The sequence below is a fragment of the Miscanthus floridulus genome, unplaced genomic scaffold, assembly GCF_019320115.1.
Source record: "Miscanthus floridulus cultivar M001 unplaced genomic scaffold, ASM1932011v1 os_1194_1_2, whole genome shotgun sequence".
Classification (NCBI taxonomy): Eukaryota; Viridiplantae; Streptophyta; class Magnoliopsida; order Poales; family Poaceae; genus Miscanthus; species Miscanthus floridulus.
In genome coordinates, this window is record NW_027097585.1 from 38,209 (window position 1) to 60,000 (window position 21,792).

A 21,792-nucleotide genomic window follows, 5' to 3' on the forward strand; every position below is an offset into this window, starting at 1 on the left:
CGTTACGATAAACAGGTTGGGGATCGGTACCAGAAAGGCGACCCTTCATCTGATTACGAAACGACAAAGGTGTAATGTGTACACCTGACAAGGCATTCAGGACATCGACGTCGACAACTGTGCACGGTGCACAGAGAACGACCCCCCCAAAAAAGCAAAGATGTCGATACAACGTCGTACGCCAATAAGACGCTCATAATTTCGTGCTTTCCGGACATAATGGCACGGTGAGCACATGATTTTGGAAAATAAAGACTCCCTACGCATTCCCTGATCAGATCCCACTCTCTGGAGTTGGAAATGGGAGCCCTTCCGTTGCTTCCTTGAATTTGCTGGGCCAAAATGGCAAAGTTCCGCAGCAAACTGAAAACTTTAGAAACTTTATGATGGGTTTATCCTGGGCTCGGAAAGGTCTCCCCTTTCAGCCCAATTGTACTACCAAACAAGGAAAAAGAACTGGGCTTAGCCCTGCGAGCACCCGGGGCCGGGAACCGAAGGAGGGAGGAGTCGCGTGTGTCTGTGCGGCTGTGCCATGGCGGCCGGGTCAGATCCTGCCTCCCCGGCGTCGGTGCCGCTGCCGCCACCGAAGCGGCGAAAGATCGAGCCGCCTAGGAGGTACTAGTTTTGATCACCCTCCCAAGTTCTCGCGAGATTCCTAGCTATATTTGTTGCGACTGCTACGTGCTCCCAAGTCCCAACGCTCTGATTTAGTGGACGCCCATGCCTGATTTCGTCCGAACGAGCTGCGCTGCCCCTTCTAGTTTCGACGAGTGGACTGGAGAGGCTCCGTCCTAGCTAGTGGAGTGGGCAGATGGCTACAAGTGTAGGTTTCTTTTAGGCAAGAGATTCCGGACTAGGCATCCCGTGGGCATCCTCATACGTTAGGTTTTGGTGTTCTTCAAAAGGGGCTTTGGAGTGTGGCAATGTGCGTGTGATCTTCCGTATTTCGGCAAAAAGTCCCCATATTCGTGTGGAACCTTCCTTTTGCATTTCTGCCAATATGCCTGCACCTGCTAGGGCATCGGCCATAGCTGAGTAGCATAGGTGGTATTGGGTGATTTGTGGGCACAGGTATGAAGAAGAACAGTGCATTTCCCCCCGAGGGGTCCTAGTGATTTTCTTTTTCAGACTCGCATGATCCTGAACCTGAAGAGTCAAGCAGGCTGTGTATGTATTGTCTAATACTCTGCTTGATTGCTTGTGCAACGCTATTTGTTGCCAGGAAAGGGAAAAGTAACTCTACCTTTTGTTTTGTCCATTCTTACGTTCCTCTGTTAACTCAACTCCAATTGTGGATTGTACTCTGTAGACTATAGTATAGCATATAAACTCAAAAACATAGAACATTCAATTTTGTCTCCTCTAGACATAGATCATTAAGAATTGCTGTGCAAGTCAAATATGTTTCTGCTTCTTCTAGTCATTATCCTCATTAATCAATTGAACCAGAACCATCTATCCTGTCAGTTAACTTTCCATTGTGTGTTGTAAATTTAAGTATCAGTATTAGGTTATCTGGAGGGCGTATCTTAATATAGCCTAAAATAACAAAAGGAAAAATTTCATGCTCTGTAGTTCCTTCTCAGGTAGCTATGCCAAGCCAAATAGGTTTGTGCTTCTCAGTCAAGACAAAACACGTTATTATCGGCATGTTCGCTGGTTGGTTTCTGGGCTGGTTTGGGCTGGCTGGTGCTGATTTGTTGTGAGAGAAAAACACTGTTGGCTGGCTGGTTTGGGCTGGCTGAAACCAACAAGCGAACAGGCTTATTGAACATCACATGAAATGTCTTTTTTGATCATTGTTACTGTTAATACGTTAAGGCCTTGTTTAGTTCCTCCCCTAAAGTTTACTTCATATCCCATCGAATGTTTGAACACATGCATGGAGTATTAAATATAGACTAAGGCTCCGTTCGGTTACAGCGCTACGACACGAGGAACAGTTCCGGCCCTAAAAAGCTAATATAAATGAAACTACCGATCCGGCCTGGAATTGTTCCCGGAGGTCATTCCCCGGGAACCGAACAGGGCCTAAAGAATAACTAATTACACAATTTATAACTAATTTGCGAGATGTATCGATTTGACAATGTGGTGCTACAGTAACACATGCGCTAATGACTTATTAATTAGGCTTAATAAATTCATCTCGCGGATTACCGACGGATTCTGTAATTTATTTTTTTATTAGTATTCGAATACCCTATGCGACAACCATGTGACATCCGATGTGACGCCCTAAAATTTTACACCCTGGATTTAAACAAGGTATACCTACTCGAGTGGGCTACAAATGGCACTCATGATTTACGCCCTGTTCGCTCGGTTTATAAACCGTATTTTTTCAGCCAACGAACAGTATTTTTCTCTCACAATAAATCAGTCAACAGTACTTTCAGCCACGCTTTATCAGCCAAGTGAATGGGGCATTAGTTGATGATTTGACGCCGTGATAGTACCAGTCAAATCTATTCTATCTTCTGTCATTTTTTAATAGTTACCAATTCACAAGCAGCAAAACTGTACTGAACTAGAATTATTGTGAGAGAAAAACACGGGTCCGGCTGAAAAAAGAAGCCGAATAAGCTGGATATGGGGTAAGCCGAACGGGGCATGTGTTGCCTGTTGCATAGTTTATCTTGTTCTCAGGAACACAGGGCCAGGCCTTCTCAAGTTACCCTAGGTAAGGACAAGTCGGTAGCATCTTCCAACTCATCGTCGGTATGCCCTGACACGTCCATTGGCAATGGCCGCTTTCTCTCCTGTTTCTTGATATTCCCTCCTAACATCCTTTCTTGATGTGAACAACACTTTTGCAGATTCCGGGTTCGCTGCCAGCGAGAGTTGATCTCAACAAACTTAGAGAGGCAACCATGAACAAGAATGGCAATTTTGTAGGGCTAGCTGTGAATACCCAACAGGATGACCCTCCTAATTTTTGCAACAACTTCCTTTAAGAGTGCGACCTGATGCCGCATACTAATAGGATCCAAACAGGAGGCTAAAAGTGAGCAAATGGCTAAAAATTGAGCTAAAATCTTTTGTCCCCAATGAGGCCTAAAACTGGGTTAAACTTCCTCGGGGCGAGCGCGGGACGCCTAATACCCTATGCCGCTCGCATGCATGGCGAACCATCTATCCTGTCAGTTAACTTTCCATTGTGTGTTGTAAATTTAAGTATCAGTATTAGGTTATCTGGAGGGCGTATCTTAATATAGCCTAAAATAACAAAAGGAAAAATTTCATGCTCTGTAGTTCCTTCTCAGGTAGCTATGCCAAGCCAAATAGGTTTGTGCTTCTCAGTCAAGACAAGACAAAACACGTTATTATGTTATTGAACATCACATGAAATGTCTTTTTTGATCATTGTTACTGTTAATACGTTAAGGCCTTGTTTAGTTCCTCCCCTAAAGTTTACTTCATATCCTATCGAATGTTTGGACGCATGTATGGAGTATTAAATATAGACTAAAAAATAACTAATTGCATAATTTACGACTAATTTACGAGACGTATCTTTTAATCCTAATTAGTCCATGATTTTTAATCCTAATTAGTCCATGATTTGACAATGTGGTGCTACAGTAACACGTGCGCTAATGACTTATTAATTAGGTTTAATAAATTCATCTCGTGGATTACCGACGGATTCTGTAATTTCTTTTTTTATTAGTATTCGAATATCCTATGCGACAACCAAGTGGCATCCGATGTGACATCCTAAAACTTTACACTCTGGATTTAAACAAGGTCTACCTACTCGAGTGGGCTACAAATGGCACTCATGATTTATGCCCTGTTCGCTCGGCTCGGCTTATAAACCGTATTTTTCAGCCAACGAATAGTATTTTTCTCTCATAATAAATCAGTCAACAGTACTTTCAGACACGCTTTATCAGCCAAGCGAACAGGGCATTAGTTGATGATTTGACGCCATGATAGTACCAGTCAAATCTATTCTACCTTCTGTCATTTTTTTAACAGTTACCAATTCACAAGCAGCAAAACTATACTAAACTAGAATTATTGTGAGAGAAAAACACAGTTATGGCTTAAAAAAAATAAGCCGAACAAATTGGATATGGGGTAAGCCGAACGGGCCTGTGTTGTCTGTTGCATAATTTATCTTGTTCTCGGGAACACAGGGCCAGGCCTTCTCAAGTTACCCTAGATAAGGACAAGTCGGTAGCATCTTCCAACTCATCGTCGGTATGCCCTGACACGTCCATTGGCAATGGCCGCTTTCTCTCCTGTTTCTTGATATTCCCTCCTAACATCCTTTCTTGACGTGAACAACACTTATGCAGATTCCGGGTTCGCTGCCCGCGAGAGTTGATCTCAACAAACTTAGAGAGGCGAGAGTTGATCTCAACAAACTTAGAGAGGCAAAGCGATTTGCTGTCCTTCAAGCGCAGCATGAGGGGTGCCTTGGAAGCTATGAAAGCTTCGATTCCCTCTTTGGGAATTACCTTGTTCCTGTCATCCCAACGAACGACTTCTTTGATCAGGTCGGGACCAAACATGAACAAGAATGGCAATTTTGTAGGGCTAGCTGTGAATACCCAACAGGATGACCCTCCTAATTTTTGCAACAACTTTCTTTAAGAGCGCATACTAATAGGATCCAATCAGGGAGGCTAAAAGTGAGCAAATTACTAAAAATTGAGCTAAAATCTTTTGTTCCTAAAGAGGCCTAAAATTGGGCTAAACTCCCTCGAAGCGAGCGCTGGACGCCCAATACCCTATGCCGCTTATATGCATGGTGCATGAATAATTAAATAAAGACAAATCAGTTAATGCAAATTAGAGGACTAAAGTTTAGCATATGGATTAAGGAGCCGACAGGACTAAAGTTTATGGACATGACATTTCATCGATAGATAACACGAAGTTACTGTCAGCTCAGAGTTAAGTACTACCAAGCTGCATGTGACGTTGTACGTATGCCCCCAACTTGCAAGATCTCGACAGCGACAAAAGGTAAAGATTTTCCTGCACAGCTGAGCTGCAGATCTAAGCGGTGAAAAAGGTTTGCATTGTGGCGAGCATATGTTAGTGTGTTGGCTTTCTTTTTTCTAGTGGGAATTTGTATCCGGTCCTTGCTATCACCCCACGCGGCCTCTGAGGAATGCACATCTGGATTCAATCATTTTATTCTTGTATTCCTCTCTCGTCACTAAAACCTCCTCTTCAATTATTGATGTTTTTTCCCCAGCCCTTTTGTCTTATACACACCACTAGTTAGCATGCTCGTGTGTTGCTACGGGACAACTAAATCTTTTATATTAAAAACATATGGATTGTACAATAAGATAACAATATTGTTAAATTAAATACCGACGTCAAAGTGACATTTAATTCAAAAGGCAAAGTTCGTGAAATTAACATAGTCATGGAGAGCGCGACATCGTAAGCTCACAAACTCTACTGTATAGACTTTTTCGTGATACGGCTAAGATAATATTTTATATCGGCAGAAAGAATTCTACGATATCCATTTCTTTCATGCGTCAATAAATCTATGAATAAATTCCACTGCATCTCCATATAATCATGTACACACAGGTTCAAGTATATATGTAAATAGGTTCATGCCCGTGCGTTTCTATGGGACAGCTAAACTTTTATACTAAAAACATACGGATCGCACGATAAGATAACAATACTGTAAAAGTATATGGCCTGAAAGGATCAAGATGCCCAAGAGAGGGTGAATTGGGCTAATTCTAAATTTTCTTGTGATAATTAAATCCTACGGTTAGCCCAATTAACCCCTTGTACCTAAAAAAGTGTTTCTAATAATCTAACGCACAAAGAACTTGCAACCTATGTTCCAAACTAACTCCAGCATGGCAATTCTATGAATGTAAGAACAACTATTGAATTGCTCAAAGTAAATGCTCAAAGTAAATTGAGAGAGGAAAGCGACGATGTTTTGTCGAGGTATCGGAGAGTCGTCACTCCCCACTAGTCCTCGTTGGAGCACCCGTGCAAGGGTGTAGCTCCCCCTTGATCCGCGCAAGGATCAAGTGCTCTCTACGGGTTGATTCTTCGACACTTCGTTGCGGTGAATCACCCACAACCGCTCATAACTTAAGTTGGGTCACCTACAAGCTCCGTCGGGTGATCACCAAGCTCCCAATCACCACCAAGCCGTCTAGGTGATGACGATCACTAAGAGTAACAAGCACAAACTCTCACTTGACCACGCGAAGCCTAATGAGAACGGTGGATGCACACTTTGCTACTCTTGATTCACTAATGAGGCTACTCTCTTGGATTCTTAAATCTTAATCACCTCACTAGGATCTTGCTCTTCTTGGCACTCACAAACGTGTTTCTCAGCTGTTGGAATGAGCAAAAGTAACTCCACACACAAGTGGAGCTTCTATTTATAAGGCAGCCTAAAAAACAAACCGTTATGTGCCTCTATGGGGTGACCGGACGCTCTGGTCATGTTGACCGGACGCTCTGGTCAGTTCAACCCGCACACCAGTGTTTAAGTGTTGACTGAACGCTGGCAGGGTCCAATCACCACTGACCGGACACGTCCGGTCGCATTAAACCCTCACTGGAACCTTACTGTACTCGACCGAACGCTGAACCCTCAGGGTCCGGTCAGTACTGACCGGACGCGTCCGGTCGTAGATTTTCTCCTATGGAACCTTACTGGAGTCGACCGGACGCTGGTCCTCAGCGTTCGGTCACTCGACCACTCAGCGTCTGGTCGCATCGAACGCAATCTCCTTGGTCAAATGAACTGACCGGACCCTACGGCTAGCGTCCAATCGCACCGGAGCCAGCATCCGATCAGTACTTGACCCTCCATTCACTTCCAACTCTCGATCATATGTGAATGAAGTTTGCTCCATTAGATCTTAGGCATATGTAGGAGCTACCTAGTGCTAGTTTTAACAAGTGTGCACCACACCTAATTTACTAGACTCATCTAGGTCAAGCTACCCGTCCATACCCCCCTTAATAGTATGGCCAAAGGAAAAACAAAGTCCTAAACTACTCTAAGTGTCTCTCCAACTCCAATCAACACTTAAAACTAGTCATCCTTAACCTTGTCGTCCATCCTTTGAAAACCGAAATGATTTCCATCATAGGGGCATGACCACCTCGATTACCCAATTGATCTCCATTACTATGACCTAACTTAATTGCCTCTACAAAACATATGTTAGTCATAGTAATCTTGTATTGTCATTAATCACCGAAACCTAACTAGGGGCCTAGATGCTTTTAATCTCCCCCTTTTTGGTGATTGATGACAATACCACCGTGAGTATATGAAAGAGTGAGGTTTTTGAAATGCTTGGCTCATATAAGCTTTTGTCAATAAGAACAAAATAGTTAGTCAAGCTTATATGACCCAAACCAACATAATGTATTCAAAGGATATGAAATAAGCATGAGTACAAGTAATAAAGCTCATTTGCATCGGATTATAAACGCGGAAGCAAGGCAAATGAGCATAACACAAGTGATATGACATATAAAGGAATTCAAAGTAGAGAGCACACATGTCATATATCACAATGATGTAGATATCACTATTGAAAGCATCTAGGCCCCTAGTTGGATTTCGGTGATTAATGTCAATACAAAGATTACTATGACTAACGTGTGTTTTGCAGAGACAAGTAAGTTAGGTCATGGTAATGGAGATCGATTGGGCAATCGAGGTTGTCATGCCCCTACGATGGAAATCGTTTCGGTTTTCAAAGGATGGACGACAAGGTTAAGGATAACTAGTTCTAAGTGTCGATTGAAGTTGGAGAGACACTTAGAGTAGTTTAGGACTTTGTTTTTTCCTTTGGCCGTACTATGAAGGGGGGTATGAACGGGTAGCTTGACCTAGTTGAGTCTAGTGAGTTAGGTGTGGTGCACACTTGTTAAAACTAGCTCTAGGTAGCTCCTATGAATGCCTAAGATCCTTTGGAGCAAACTTCATTCACATATGTTCGGAAGTTGGAAGTGAATGGAGGGTCAAATACTGACCGGACGCTGGCTCCGGTGCGACCGGACGCTGGCCGCAGGGTCCGGTCAGTTCATTTGACTGAGAAGATCAAGTCTGGTGTGACCGGACGCTGGGAGGTCATGTGACCGGACGCTGAGGGCCAGCGTCCGGTCAACTCCAGTAAGGGTCCAGACTTGGAAAAGTGTGACCGGACGCGTCCGGTCAGTGTGACCGGACCCTGAGTATCCAGCGTCCGGTCGTTTACAGTAAGCATCCAAGAGCGACCGGACGCGTCCGATCGGTACTGACCGGACCCTGACAGCGTCCGGTCATCACTTGAATGCTGGTTCGCGGGTTGAACTGACCGGAGCGTCCGGTCATCACGACCGGAGCGTCCGGTCATCCCGCAGAAGCTCATAACGGTTAGTTTTTCAGGCTGGCTTATAAATAGAAGCTCCACTCGTGAGTGGAGCATCCTTTGCTCATTCCAACAGCTGAGAAACACGTTTGTGAGTGCCAAGAAGAGCAAGATCCTAGTGAGGTGTTTGTGATTTGAGAATCCAAGAGAGTAGCCTCACTAGCAAATCAAGAGTAGCAAAGCGTGCATCCATCTTCTCATTAGGCTTCGCGTGGTCAAGTGAGAGTTCGTGCTTGTTACTCTTGGTGATCGCCATCACCTAGACGGCTTGGTGGTGATTGGGAGTTTGGTGTTCACCCGGCGGAGCTTGTGGGTGACCCAACTCAAGTTGTGAGCGGTTTTGGGTGATTCGCCGCGACGGAGTGTCGAAGAATCAACCCGTAGAGAGCACTTGATCCTTGCGCGGATCAAGGGGGAGCTACACCCTTGCGCGGGTGCTCCAACGAGGACTAGTGGAGAGTGGTGACTCTTCGATACCTCGGCAAAACATCGCCGCGTTCCTTTCTCTCTCTACTTACTTTGAGCACTTACTTTGAGTATTTACTTTGAGCAATTCAATACTTGTTTTACATTCATAGAATTGCTTGCTAGAGTAAGTTTGGAACATAGGTTGAGAGGTTGTTGTACATTAGTTTGATATAAACACTTTTCTAGGCACAAGGGGTTAATTGGGCTATCCGTAGGATTTGATTATTGCAAGAGAATTTAGAATTAGCCCAATTCACCCCCCCTCTTGGGCATCTTGATCCTTTTAATTGGTATTAGAGCCTCGTGCTCACTTTTTAAGCTTAATCGCTTAGAGCAAGATGTCTCACGGGGATGGACCTCCTCCTATCTTTGAGGGAGATGATTTTCCATATTGGAAAATCCGCATGGAGGCATACTTAGAAGCTCTAGATGTTGGAATTCTTAGAGCCGCCTCTCAAGGGTTCCCCGCACCTAGGAATGCCGCACAACTTTAAGGCGATGAAGTGAATTATGAGAAATGGAATGCAAAGGCTCGCAACACCATTTTTAGAGGCCTTTGCAAAGAGGTGTTCAATCGTGTAAGGAACCACAAAGACGCCCATGCTCTATGGTCGGACGTTTGTGCGCTCCATGAGGGAACCAAGAGTGAGCGTGAGGAACGCTATCATCTTGTGATTAAAAAGCTAAATTCTTTTGAGATGTTTCCCAAAGAAAGTGCTAATGAGATGTATTCTTGATTAAATGTTCTTGTAGAGGAAGTCAATGGGCTTGGACTTACTCAAATGTCACCATCCGATGTTGTGAGAAAAATCTTGAGTGTCCTCCCCATTGATAAATATGGGCACATTGTGACCGTGCTACATCAAGGTGATCTTTCCACCGCTACACCGACACAAATCTTGGGAAAGATCAATGCTCATGAGATGTACATGCACATCACACCACAAGATGGCTCATCCTCTACAAAGAAGAAAGAGAAGGACCTAGCATTCAAAGCTAGCCAAGACAAGGGCAAAGCAAGACTTGAGTATGAGAGCTCAAGTGATGAAGATGATGAAGAAAGCCTTGCCCTCATGGTGAAGAAGACCACCAAGATGCTAAAAAGGCTAAACAAGAGTGGCATCAAGTTTGATGGCAAGAAGAAGAAGTTCTTCACTAGCTCAAGAAGAAAGCCAATCTCCGAGATGGATTGCTACAATTGTGGCGAACTTGGTCATCTAGCTCATCAATGCACAAAGCCCAAGAAAGACAAGTTCAAAAACAAGGGCAAGAAAGATGATTCAAGTGATGAAGATAAAAAGAAGAAGAACAAGCCATACAAGAAGAGAGATGGCAAAAAGAGGGAGTTCTACAAGAAGAAGAAGAGTGGCAAGGCCTATATTGTCGGTGATTGGCTCACGGACATTGATTCATCAAGTGGATCATCCGATGATGATAGTGACGATGAAAAGGTGGCCGCCATTGCTATTGATCTTGCATCTTCACCACCACCATCGCCATCATCCTCTACACACCTATGTCTTATGGCCAAAGGTGAACGCAAGGTAACTAAGAGTGATGATAGTAGTGATGATGAACATGCTAGTGATGATGATAGTGATAGCGATGATGATGACTCACCTACCTATGATGATCTTGTCAAAATACTAAGAAAATATACTAAGATCATTAGAAAGAGTAGAGCTACAAATGAAAAACTTGATGCTAAAAATGACTCACTCTTAGCTAAATGTGACACATTAGAAAAGGCTAATGATGAGCTCAAAGAAACAAATGATTCTATATCATCCAAACTCAAGGAGCTCAAATCTTCTAAGAAAGAGCTTAAAGATAAAAATGATAAACTTGAGTGGGTGCACAATGAGCTTATCACTAGTCACAATAAGCTAAAAGATGAATATGCAACTCTAAAGATCAATTATGATGCCCTTATTATTGCACAAGAATTCTTACCAAATGAGCCACATGATGCTACTAACCATGTTGTTAAGATTGATATAGCTACCTCATGTGATGATTTAATTGATGAAAGCATTGAGCATGGATCTAGTAGCAAGGGCAAGCAAGTGGTTGAGTGCAATGACTATGATGAGTATGTCAAGCTCAAGAGTAACAATGAGAAGCTCATGAAAGATCTTGAAGAAATGAAAAGTCACTACACCATTGTGCTAGAAACTCTTGATCATGACAAAGAGGTGATCCTTGAAAATGAGAAGTTAAAAGAAGAAGTCAAGAAACTCAAGGAGGAGAAGAACAATGATCTTCTCAAGGAAGAGAACAAGAAGCTCAAGATGGAGAAAGAGCATCTCAAGGTGGGATTGAGCAAGTTTGCTAGAGGCAAGCATCTCCAAAGTGAGCTACTCATGAATACCGTCATGAAGATGGATAGAAGTGGCATTGGATATATGGCAAGTGTAGAGAAGAAGAAGGCTCAAGCTTAACACCAACAATCAAAGCCAAAGCCAAAGCCAAAGAGATGTTTTGAATGTGGACAAGAAGGCCACTTTGCTCATGAGTGTCCAACTCCACCGCCACAACCCTTGCCCAAGCATGCTAGACCCTTTGCTTTCAATGCTCACTACATGCTAAGAAAAGATTCGAGTGGAAAGATAAAAGTCATATTCTTGGGTCCCCCCAACAAGAGTAGGCCTAAGAAAATTTGGGTGGCTAAGTCACTTGTTGAGAAGGTGAAGGGCCCTCAACAAGCTTGGATCCCTAAAGCTTGAATCTCTTATGTGTAGGTGAACTACAAGACCGGTGGAAGTCATTGGGTTATTGATAGTGGTTGCACTCAACATATGACCGGTGATCCTCGTATGTTCACCTCACTAGATGAAGAGGTAGATGGACAAGAGAAAATAACATTTAGAGATAATTCAAAGGGCAAGGTTAAAGGATTGGGCAAAGTGGCAATATCAAATGATCATTCCATCTCAAATGTGCTCTATGTTGCTTCATTGAGCTTCAACTTGCTATCCGTTGGGCAATTGTGTGATCTTGGCTTTCAATGCTTATTCACCGAGAAGGAGGTGGTTGTATCCAAGGTAGATGACAATCAAGTGATATTCAATAGATTTAGATACAACAACTTATATCTAGTTGACTTCACCTCCGAAGATGCAAACTTGAAGACTTGCCTATTCACCAAAATAACACTTGGGTGGCTATGGCATAGAAGACTTGCTCATGTTGGGATGAGCTCACTCAAGAAGCTTATGAAGAATGATTTGGTGAGAGGGTTGAAGGATGTGAAGTTTGAGAAGGACAAGCTTTGTAGTGCATGTTAAGCCGGCAAGCAAGTTGCAAACACTCATCCAACCAAGGCTTTCATGTCAACCACAAGAGTGCTAGAACTCCTACACATGGATTTATTTGGACCAACAACATACAAGAGTTTGGGAGGAAATCTCTATTGTCTTGTGATTGTGGATGATTATTCAAGATATACATGGGTGTTCTTCCTTCATGACAAATCCGAAGTTGCATCTTGTTTCAAGAAGTTTGCCAAGAGAGCTCAAAATGAATTTGAAGTGAAGCTCAAGAAGATAAGAAGTGACAATGGCAAAGAGTTTGACAACACAAATATAGAAGCTTATTGTGATGAAGTTGGAATCAAACATGAAGTCTCCGCAACCTATACTCCTCAACAAAATGGTGTAGTTAAGAGGAAGAACCGGACTTTGATCACTCTTGCAAGGACAATGCTAGATGAGTACAACACCCCCGAAGCTCTATGGGCGGAAGCAATCAACACCGCATGTTATGTATCTAATCGCCTATTTCTTCAAAAGTTCCTTGTCAAGACTCCATATGAGTTGCTCAATGGGAAGAAGCCGGACGTCTCCTTCTTTAGGGTGTTTGGTTGCAAGTGCTACATCTACAAGAAGCGGCAACACCTAGGGAAGTTTCAAAGGTGTTGTGATATAGGTTTTCTTGTAGGTTTCTCATTGAAGTCCAAAGCATATAGAGTATTTAATCATGCCACCGGCTTGGTTGAAGAAACATATGATGTGGAATTTGATGAATCTAACGGCTCCCAAGGAGCACATGAGAATCTTGATAATGTAGGTGATGAACCATTGAGGGAGGCTATGAAGAATATTTCGGTGGGAGACATCAAGCCAAAAGATGATGAAGATGATGTACAAGTCATTAACCAACCTTCTTCATCAAATGTACCACAAGATGGTGAAAAAGTTGGGAGAGTAGAAAATGAAGATACTCATATCTCCCATGAGCAAATGGTGGTACAAGCACAAGATGTTGATGCTCCACAACCTCCTCCTCAAGTGGTCAATAGAAGAAATACACCTCTCCTACAAGATCATCCACAATATCTCATCATAGGGAGTCCAACAAAGGGGGTGATGACTCGATCTCAAAAGCTTACTTCATTTATTGCTCATCACTCTTTTGTTTCTTGCTATGAGCCTACCAAGGTAGAAGATGCTCTTAAAGATCCGGATTGGATCAATGCCATGCATGAAGAGTTGAACAACTTCACTCGCAATGAAGTTTGGAATCTTGAAGAGCGACCAAAAGATGCAAGAGTCATTGGAACAAAGTGGGTGTTTCGCAACAAGCAAGATGATCAAGGTATTGTGGTGAGGAACAAGGCAAGACTAGTGGCAAAGGGGTTCTCTCAAGTTGAAGGTTTAGATTTTAGAGAAACCTTTGCACCGGTTGCAAGATTAGAAGCCATCCGTATCCTTCTTGCATATGCATCACATCATGAAATGAAACTATATCAAATGGATGTGAAAAGTGCATTCTTAAATGGCTTTATTAATGAACTAGTCTATGTTTATCAACCTCCCAGGTTTGAAGACCCTAGATATCCTAATCATGTTTATAGGTTGTCCAAGGCACTATATGGGCTTAAGCAAGCCCCAAGAGCTTGGTATGAGCGCCTTCGGGACTTTCTTATTGAGAAGGGCTTCACCATTGGGAAGGTCGACACCACACTATTCACCAAGAAGCTTGATGGGCATATCTTCATTTGTCAAGTATATGTTGATAATATCATCTTTGGATCATCAAATGAAGACTCATGCAAAGAATTTGGTGAATTGATGTCTAAGGAGTTCGAGATGTCAATGATTGGTGAGCTTACATTCTTTCTTGGTTTTCAAGTCAAGCAAATGAAAGAAGGCATCTTCATCTCTCAAGAGAAATACACAAAAGATCTTCTCAAGAGATTCAAGATGGATGAATGTAAGCCAATCAAGACCCCAATGCCTACCAATGGACATCTCGACCTAGATGAGGGAGGTAACTCGGTTGATCAAACTCTCTACCGTTCCATGATTGGTAGCTTGTTATATTTAACCGCATCTAGGCCCGACATCATGTTTAGTGTGTGTATGTGTGCTAGATTTCAAGCTAGTCCTAAGGAAACTCATTTAATTGCCGTAAAAAGAATCCTTAGGTATCTTAAGCACACACCAAGCATTGGCCTTTGGTATCCCAAAGGAGCTTTATTTGAATTAATTGGCTATTCCGATTCGGATTACGTCGGATGCAAAGTTGATAGAAAGAGCACATCCGGAGGGTGCCATTTGCTTGGTAGATCACTTGTGTCTTGGTCCTCCAAGAAACAAAATAGTGTGGCTTTGTCCACCGCCGAAGCGGAATACATTGCCGCGGGTGCTTGTTGTGCACAAATATTATACATGAAACAAACTTTACTAGACTATGGAGTAGCTCTAGAGAAAGTACCTCTTTTGTGCAACAATGAAAGTGCGGTAAAACTTGCAAATAATCCGGTTCAACATTCTCGCACCAAGCATATAGATATCCGCCATCACTTTCTAAGAGATCATGTAGCCAAAAATGATATATCACTAGAGGGTGTAAGATCCGAAGATCAATTAGCGGATATCTTTACTAAACCGTTAGATGAAGCCACATTTTGTAGATTGCGGAATGAGCTCAATGTACTTGATTTTAGTAACTTCACTAAAAATTGAGCTTGTGTTGTCCCTTGCATTCATTATAATATACAACATGTTTAATTTGTGGCAATGCATATAGGGCTTGTCTAACATGGTTAAGATAACCGCCGAAAAGCGTGTGAAGAAGCTTAACCTTGGATCAAACTTGACAAGCAACTAGATTTACTTACAAGTATTACATATGCATGAATGTTGTTTTGTCGTTTTGTTCCATTTGCCCTCTTGTTGCCTATTTTCTTAAAAAGAATTATAGCCTAAGGCAAAATATTTTGAAAAATATGAGGGTTTGAGAGAGGTCACTCACATCAGTCCCAATTGGTGTTTATTTGGATCTTATTCAAGTTGGGACTTGATTGGGAACAGGTAGCGCGAAGGAATGTTGAAGGATTGCTGTAAAAGGTGCACCGGACGCTGCTATTCAGCGTCCGGTCAGTTCATAGGAGGTGAACTGCTGTTGAAGGAGTGACCGGACGCTGCGTCTATGCGTCCGGTAAGAAAGGGCTCAGCGTCCGGTCGATCGGAGGATGACAAAGTTAAACTAACCGGACCCTGCCTGCGTCCGGTCATGGACCACCGGACACGTCCGGTCGCGATTTCAGAGGATTCGGACCTCTCTGGAATCGACCGGACGCTGGGTGGTAGCGTCTGGTCGCTACCACCGGAGCGTCCGGTCAGTGGATCTCGCGCGTCAAGGACTCTTTTCCCCTTTCCTTTTCTGTCACGTTTTGGGGGTTATTTATCCGAACCTTCGTTCTTCTTCCTTGACCTAACCCGAGCCACCGTGAGCCTGCAGCCAAGCCGCCACCTCTTGCCTAGCCGCGCCGCCGCAGCCGCCAGCCCAAGCGCCGGGTCGCCGCCGTCCCTCGCGCCGACCGTCGCGCCACCTCGCCTGGCCCCCGCGCCAGCCTCGCGCCGCAGTCCCACGCCTGCCCAGCCGCGCGTCTCCGTGCCCCTGCCCCGCGCCACCGCCGGCCAGTCGCAGCCACACGTCGCCGTCTCGCAAGCCACTGCCTGCTCAGCTCCTCGCCGGTCTTCTCGCACCCAAGCTCGTTGTTCCATCGGTGCCAAGGCTGAAAATCCTCGCCAAGTGATCTTGCCCTATCCTCCCCTTGTTTGGTAAGGCAAATCTTGTGGTTCAATCTTGATCTCCAATTGTGACCTAGATCAAATTCTAATTACATTGATTCCCCATTGCATTCAGGGCGTTTGACCTAACCCTAACCGGTTCTGAGATCCCCCACGTGACGTCTTATCTATTCTCGGATCGCTGATCGCCAGGTAGAAAGCCATTCGATTCAATTTCGCATCTACATTGCTTTCTCTGCTAGGTTTTCGCATCTATTAGACATATGGTATTTATTTGTATATCCATCTATTCTATCGTGCAGCGAGTCAGTTCCGTTGTGTTTCATCTGGCAGTTGGCAGTAAACTCGAAGCCAAGCTCACGAGTAAGAATCGAGGCCAAGCCTCGAAAGCAGTAGTTTGACAGTTGATCTTCATCAGCGACAGTTCACCATCTTGTCAGTTCAGATGGCTCGCACCAAGAATGTTGGTGGTGGTCCAGGTGATGATGATCGGAGGCCCCGGCCTCGTCAGCCAGCCGGATCCAAGGGCAAATCAACCAAGCAAGTAACATCCAAGAAGCGGAAGTATCTAAACAGTGGGGCAGTGTTCAGATCACAGAGGGTCTGTCCGATAGAGTCCATGAAAGCTCTAGTTTGGTTTTGGTGAATTGATGAAACCCTAAGTGCTAACCTAGTTTATCAAGTGATCATGACATAGGTAGCACACTTCAAGTAGAAGAAGCTAATGAAGATCATAGCATGACAATGGTGATAACATGGAGATGATCAAGGGCTTAAACTTGAAGAGAAGAAAGAGAAAAACAAAAAGCTCAAGGCAAAGGTATAAACCATAGGAGCTATTTTGTTTCGGTGATCAAGACACTTAGAGAGTGTGATCACATTTAGGTTTGATAGCCGTACTATTAAGAGGGGTGAAACTCGTATCGGAATGCGGTTATCAAAGTGCCACTAGATGCTCTAACTTATTGCTTATGCATTTAGGATCTAGTGGAGTGCTAACACCCTTGATAACATTTGTGAAAATATGCTAACACATGTGCACAAGGTGCTTGCAGGGTTGAGATGGGTTTGGGTCCCTCTCTCCCTCCCGCCGAGCTTGCGAGGCGGGATTCGGCGTTTTTGGAAAAATGAAATGTCTATTTTCTATTGCGCTGGATGCAAAATTCTTGGTGATTGGCTCATTGGAGCAAGGGTGAAGAAGTTAGAAGTGAAAACGAGTTGGTCGCAAAGATGCCAGCGTCGGTCAACTGACCGGACGCTAGATCTTGAAGGGTCGAGATGGCGACTAGAGGGGGGGTGAATAGTCTTTTCAAAAACTTAATCGTGTCGGCTAACCGATATAAATGCGGAATTAAAACTATCGGTCTAGCCAAGACTATACCCCACTATATATGTTCACTAGCACCTTACAAAGATAACAATTATGCAACAAAGGTGCCGGGCTAGCTAGAGCTCTCCTAATCAATTCTAGGAGCAAGGTCACACAAACCTATGCCACTAGTACTTTAAGCAACAAGGGAGCTCCTACACATGCTAGTAAGCAAAAACACAAAGCTAACTAAGCTCACTAGCAATGCTCAATAACAAGGCAACCAATGCCTAATTAGAGAGCGCAAATACTTAGTTACACAAACTAAGCAATGTGACTAACAAGGTTACTAAAACCAAATTAGCCACGCAAGGGAGCTACTTCTATGCTACACAAGCAAGAAGGTAATTAGCAAGCTACACAAGCTATCTAATTACAAGAGCAACTACACAAGCTTAATATGTATAAAAGTAATTGCAAGCTTGTGTAATGGGGATGCAAACCAACGGGAAGAACAAGGTTGACACGATGATTTTTCTCCCGAGGTTCACGTGTTTGCCAACACGCTAGTCCCCGTTGTGTCGACCGCTCACTTGGTGGTTCGGCGGCTAATTAGCATCACCCGCTAAGCCCGCACGTTGGGCGCCGCAAGAACCTACCCCTTGAGTGAGGGTAGCTCAATGACACGCTTTACTAGAGTTGCTCTTCGCGGCTCCCGCGGGGCGAGCACAATGCCCCTCACAAGCACTTCTCCGGAGCGCCGCACAAGCTTCTTGCGCGCTTCGACGGAGACCACCACCAAGCCGTCTAGGAGGTGGCAACCTCCAAGAGTAACAAGCACCACCGGCTTGCAACTCGATCACCTAGTGCCACTCGATGCAACCTCACGATGCAATCGCACTAGAATCGCTCACTCACACAATCGAATGATCACTATCAAGTATATGTGTGATGGAGGGCTCCTAAGCACTCTCAAGCATGGACACAAAGTCCCCCAAGGTGCTCAGCACCAGCCATGCCCGAGGGCCACTTCTATTTATAGCCCCAAGGGCTAAACTAGCCGTTACCCCTTCACTGGGCAACGGTCGGGACGACCGGACGCTCCGGTCGTGTTGACCGGACGCTGGACCTCAGCGTCCGGTCGCCCACAGACGACCACGTGTCCCGGTTCCAACGGTCACTTGACCTGACCGGACGCTCCAGCTTCAACTGACCGGACGCTGAACCCCCAGCGTCCGGTCGTTTCCAGTAAGCTCCCGAGCATGACCGGACGCGTCCGGTCGAATGCGATCGGACGCAGCCAGCGTCCGGTCACACTCCAGCGACTGCTACACTCCACGTCAGCGCGACCGGACGCAGCCTGCCAGCGTCCGGTGCATTCAGATCCAGCGTCCGGTCAGTTGACCGACGCCAGCATCTTCTCCATTCTCTTCACCCTTGCTCAAGTGTGCTAACCACAAGAACTTGCATCCGGCGCAATAGAAAATAGGCATTCCATTTTCCCGAAAGCGCCGAATCCCGCCTCGCAAGCTCGGCGGGAGGGAGAGAGGGACCCAAAACCCATCTCACCCCTGCAAACACCACCTCCTTTGTAAATGTGCCAACACCATTAAGTGTACACCACCATGTGTATGTGTGTTAGCATTTTCACAATCATTTCCCAAAGGATGTTAGCCACTCAACTTGCCACGCCACTCGATCCTAGCGACAATGCAAAGTAAGATCACTCGAGTGGCACTAGATGACCGATATGCAAACAAGTTTGCCCCTCTTGATAGTACGGCCATCTATCCTAAACCCGGTCATAAACTTCTCTACACACCTATGACCGGTGAAATGAAATGCCCTAGGTTATACCTTTGCCTTGCGCATTCCATTCCATCTCCTTCAATGTCGATGCAACACATGCACCAACACGATCAACAATGATATGATCCACTTCATATCATCACATGATCATATTGGTTCATCGATCTTGACTCTACTTGCTCTTCACCGTTGCCATCGTCCATCGGCGCCAAGTCTTGCTCAAGCTTCACCGCCACGCGGTCCATCACTCCAAAGCCTTCGACTTGCCCTTCATGCCTGCAACCGGTCCATCAAGCCAAGTCTTGTCTTGATCTTCTCCACCTTGATCACATGACTCAATGTCATGTCTCATGTGTATTTAAGCTCCTTCATCATCACATGTGTGAGCTTTGCAACATCTCCAAGCCATTTTCACCTTCATGGCATATGTTGCTCACACACATGTACCTGTGGACTAATCACCTGTGTATCTCACATAAACACAATTAGTCCACCTAGGTTGTCACTCAATTACCAAAACCAAACAAGGACCTTTCAACCGGACGCTGGCAGGCTGCGTCCGGTCGCGCTGATGTACGGTGACACAGTAGCTGGAATGTGACCGGACGCTGGCAGCGTCCGATCGCATTCGACCGGACGCGTCCGGTCATACTCGGGAGCTTACTGGAAACGACCGGACGCTGGGCCTTCAGCGTCCGGTCAGTTTATACCGGAGCGTCCGGTCAGGTCAAGTGACCGTTGGAATCAGGACACGTGGTCGTCTGCGAGCGACCGGACGCTGGGGTCCAGCGTCCGGTCAACACGACTGGAGCGTCCGGTCAGAACGCGTTTTGCCCAGTGAAGGGGTATAACGGCTCTATTTGATGGGGGCTCTATTTATAGCCCCATGGCCGGCTCAAAGGACAGCTCTTGCACATTTTCATTGACATAGCAACCTTGTGAGCCTAGCCAAAGGACTCCCACTCATCTACATCATTGATTCATCATCATAGTGAGATTGGGAGTGATCCAAGTGCATTGCTTGAGTGATTGCATCTAGAGGCACTTGGTGTTCGTGTTTTGCTACGGATTTCTCTTGTTACTCTTGGTGGTTGCCGCCACCTAGACGGCTTGGAGCAGCGAGGATCATCGAGCGGAGGTGGTGATTGTCTCCGGCTCCGATCGTGGTGATTGTGAGGGGTTCTTGACCTTTCCCCGGTGGAGCGCCAAAAGGTACTCTAGTGGATTGCTCGTGGCTTGTGTGATCCTCATCTTGTGTTGGTTGTGCGGCACCCTATTGAGGGTTTGGCGTGTGAAGCCAATTAGCGCGTGAATCTCCAAGTGAGTGAATCGCCACAACGAGGACTAGCTTGCCGGCAAGCAAGTGAACCTCGGTAAAAAATCATTGTCTTCATCATTGATTCCGAGATGATTGGTCATCATTGTTATTCATCTTTGTGATTGATTGGTTCATTCATCTACACGGCGGTATAACCCTCTTAATCACTCTCTTTATTTTACCGCAAACTAGTTGACAAGCTCTTTAGTGTAGCTAGTTGTGAGAGCTAGCATGCTTGGTTGGTGTGGCTCTTTAGTTAGCCTTTGAGAGCACACTAACATAGGGTAGTGTCATTGCTCTTGTGTGAATTGACACTATCTAAACTAGAATTGTGGTAGGTGGCTTGCATTTTGAGTAGGCTAGCGCAACACTCGCTTCGCCTCATAATTGTCTAACCATTTGGTTAAGTGGTGTTGTAGAAATTTTTATTAGGCTATTCACCCCCCCTCTAGCCATTAGGACCTTTCAGTCCATTGTGGCAGCAGCCGAAGAGGGCATTCGGCAATACTTGTCATATTTGCCAGGACTGTCAGATCTGATTGGACGGACAGGGATATATGTACCTTCTTGGGTTCGTCAGTTTTATGCCTCGCTCTACATCGATCCTCATCACAGATTCATTCACTTTGCCTTCAACGGCAAAGACTATAGAGTGATGAGTAGCAGGGCCAGAGAGATACTGAGACTACAGGAGCAGCCTGTAAGGATGCATGAGGTTTGCTATGGACATCAGGAGCCTCCCAGGCATCCTCATGGAGGGTTGGTGCCCCCTACAGACTTAGTGCGCCATTGCTTCAAGGAGCCGTTTGGTGAGGGGTCGAGCAGGAACCCCAGTGACTTGACTCCTACAGCGAGGATACTAGAGGCCATCATCAGGAGGACACTGCTTCCTAGGTTGGGATACAGGGAGGGCCTGACTCGCTTACAGCTCTGGCTTCTCAATGCCATCATGCAGATGACAGTGTTTGACATCTGGGACCTCCTTCTTTCAGAGATGGAGGATACTATAGCTGAGGGATTCAAGGGTCGCAGGCAGCTTCCCTATGCTCACTGGATCACATTTCTCATCTGCAGAGTTGTGATTGATAAGCCCCCTGGCATGATGGATGAGTATACAGGTGCCACTACAGAGTTCCCAGCTTACAACCTATCATAGAGGATCAGACACGCCACTCCTCCGGCACCCAGACAGCCTAGCCGTCGTCCCGACGTGCCAGAGTCCGCAGCTCAGCAGGACGAGATCATCAGAGGGATTGCAGCCACTGAGGAGGCGGAGCTAGAGGCACAGCAGGAGGTGAGTGAGTACAGTGACAGCTCCGATGACGACTACCAGCCTATACCTCAGATGCCTCCACGCAGACACGATGCAGAGGCCGGTAGCACCAGTTCTGCTCCACCTGCTCCACAGACAGACCCCGCTCTCATTGCTATTCTTGAGCGGATGCAGCAGGATCAGACACGACA

The 21,792-nt window shown here is 45.3% G+C and overlaps 1 protein-coding gene across 1 annotated transcript; it reads left to right on the top strand.

Moving 5' to 3' along the window:
* The first annotated feature begins 491 nt into the window (after positions 1 to 491).
* LOC136533792 (uncharacterized) lies at positions 492 to 4,574 on the top strand. Its single transcript, XM_066526325.1, has 4 exons — positions 492 to 615; positions 4,146 to 4,209; positions 4,308 to 4,361; positions 4,392 to 4,574. Exons 1-4 carry the CDS (start codon positions 533 to 535, stop codon positions 4,572 to 4,574), a joined length of 384 nt encoding a protein of 127 aa, XP_066382422.1. The 5' UTR covers positions 492 to 532.
* Positions 4,575 to 21,792: the final 17,218 nt, after the last annotated feature.

Bases quoted from the DNA above. Each gene is read 5' to 3' on its own strand.
- LOC136533792 (XM_066526325.1), top strand. From the start codon at position 533: ATGGCGGCCGGGTCAGATCCTGCCTCCCCGGCGTCGGTGCCGCTGCCG. The intron at 4,210-4,307 runs GTATGCCCTGAC...ACACTTATGCAG, and splicing joins CATCTTCCAACTCATCGTCG to ATTCCGGGTTCGCTGCCCGC. The intron at 4,362-4,391 runs GTTGATCTCAAC...AGAGAGGCAAAG, and splicing joins ACAAACTTAGAGAGGCGAGA to CGATTTGCTGTCCTTCAAGC.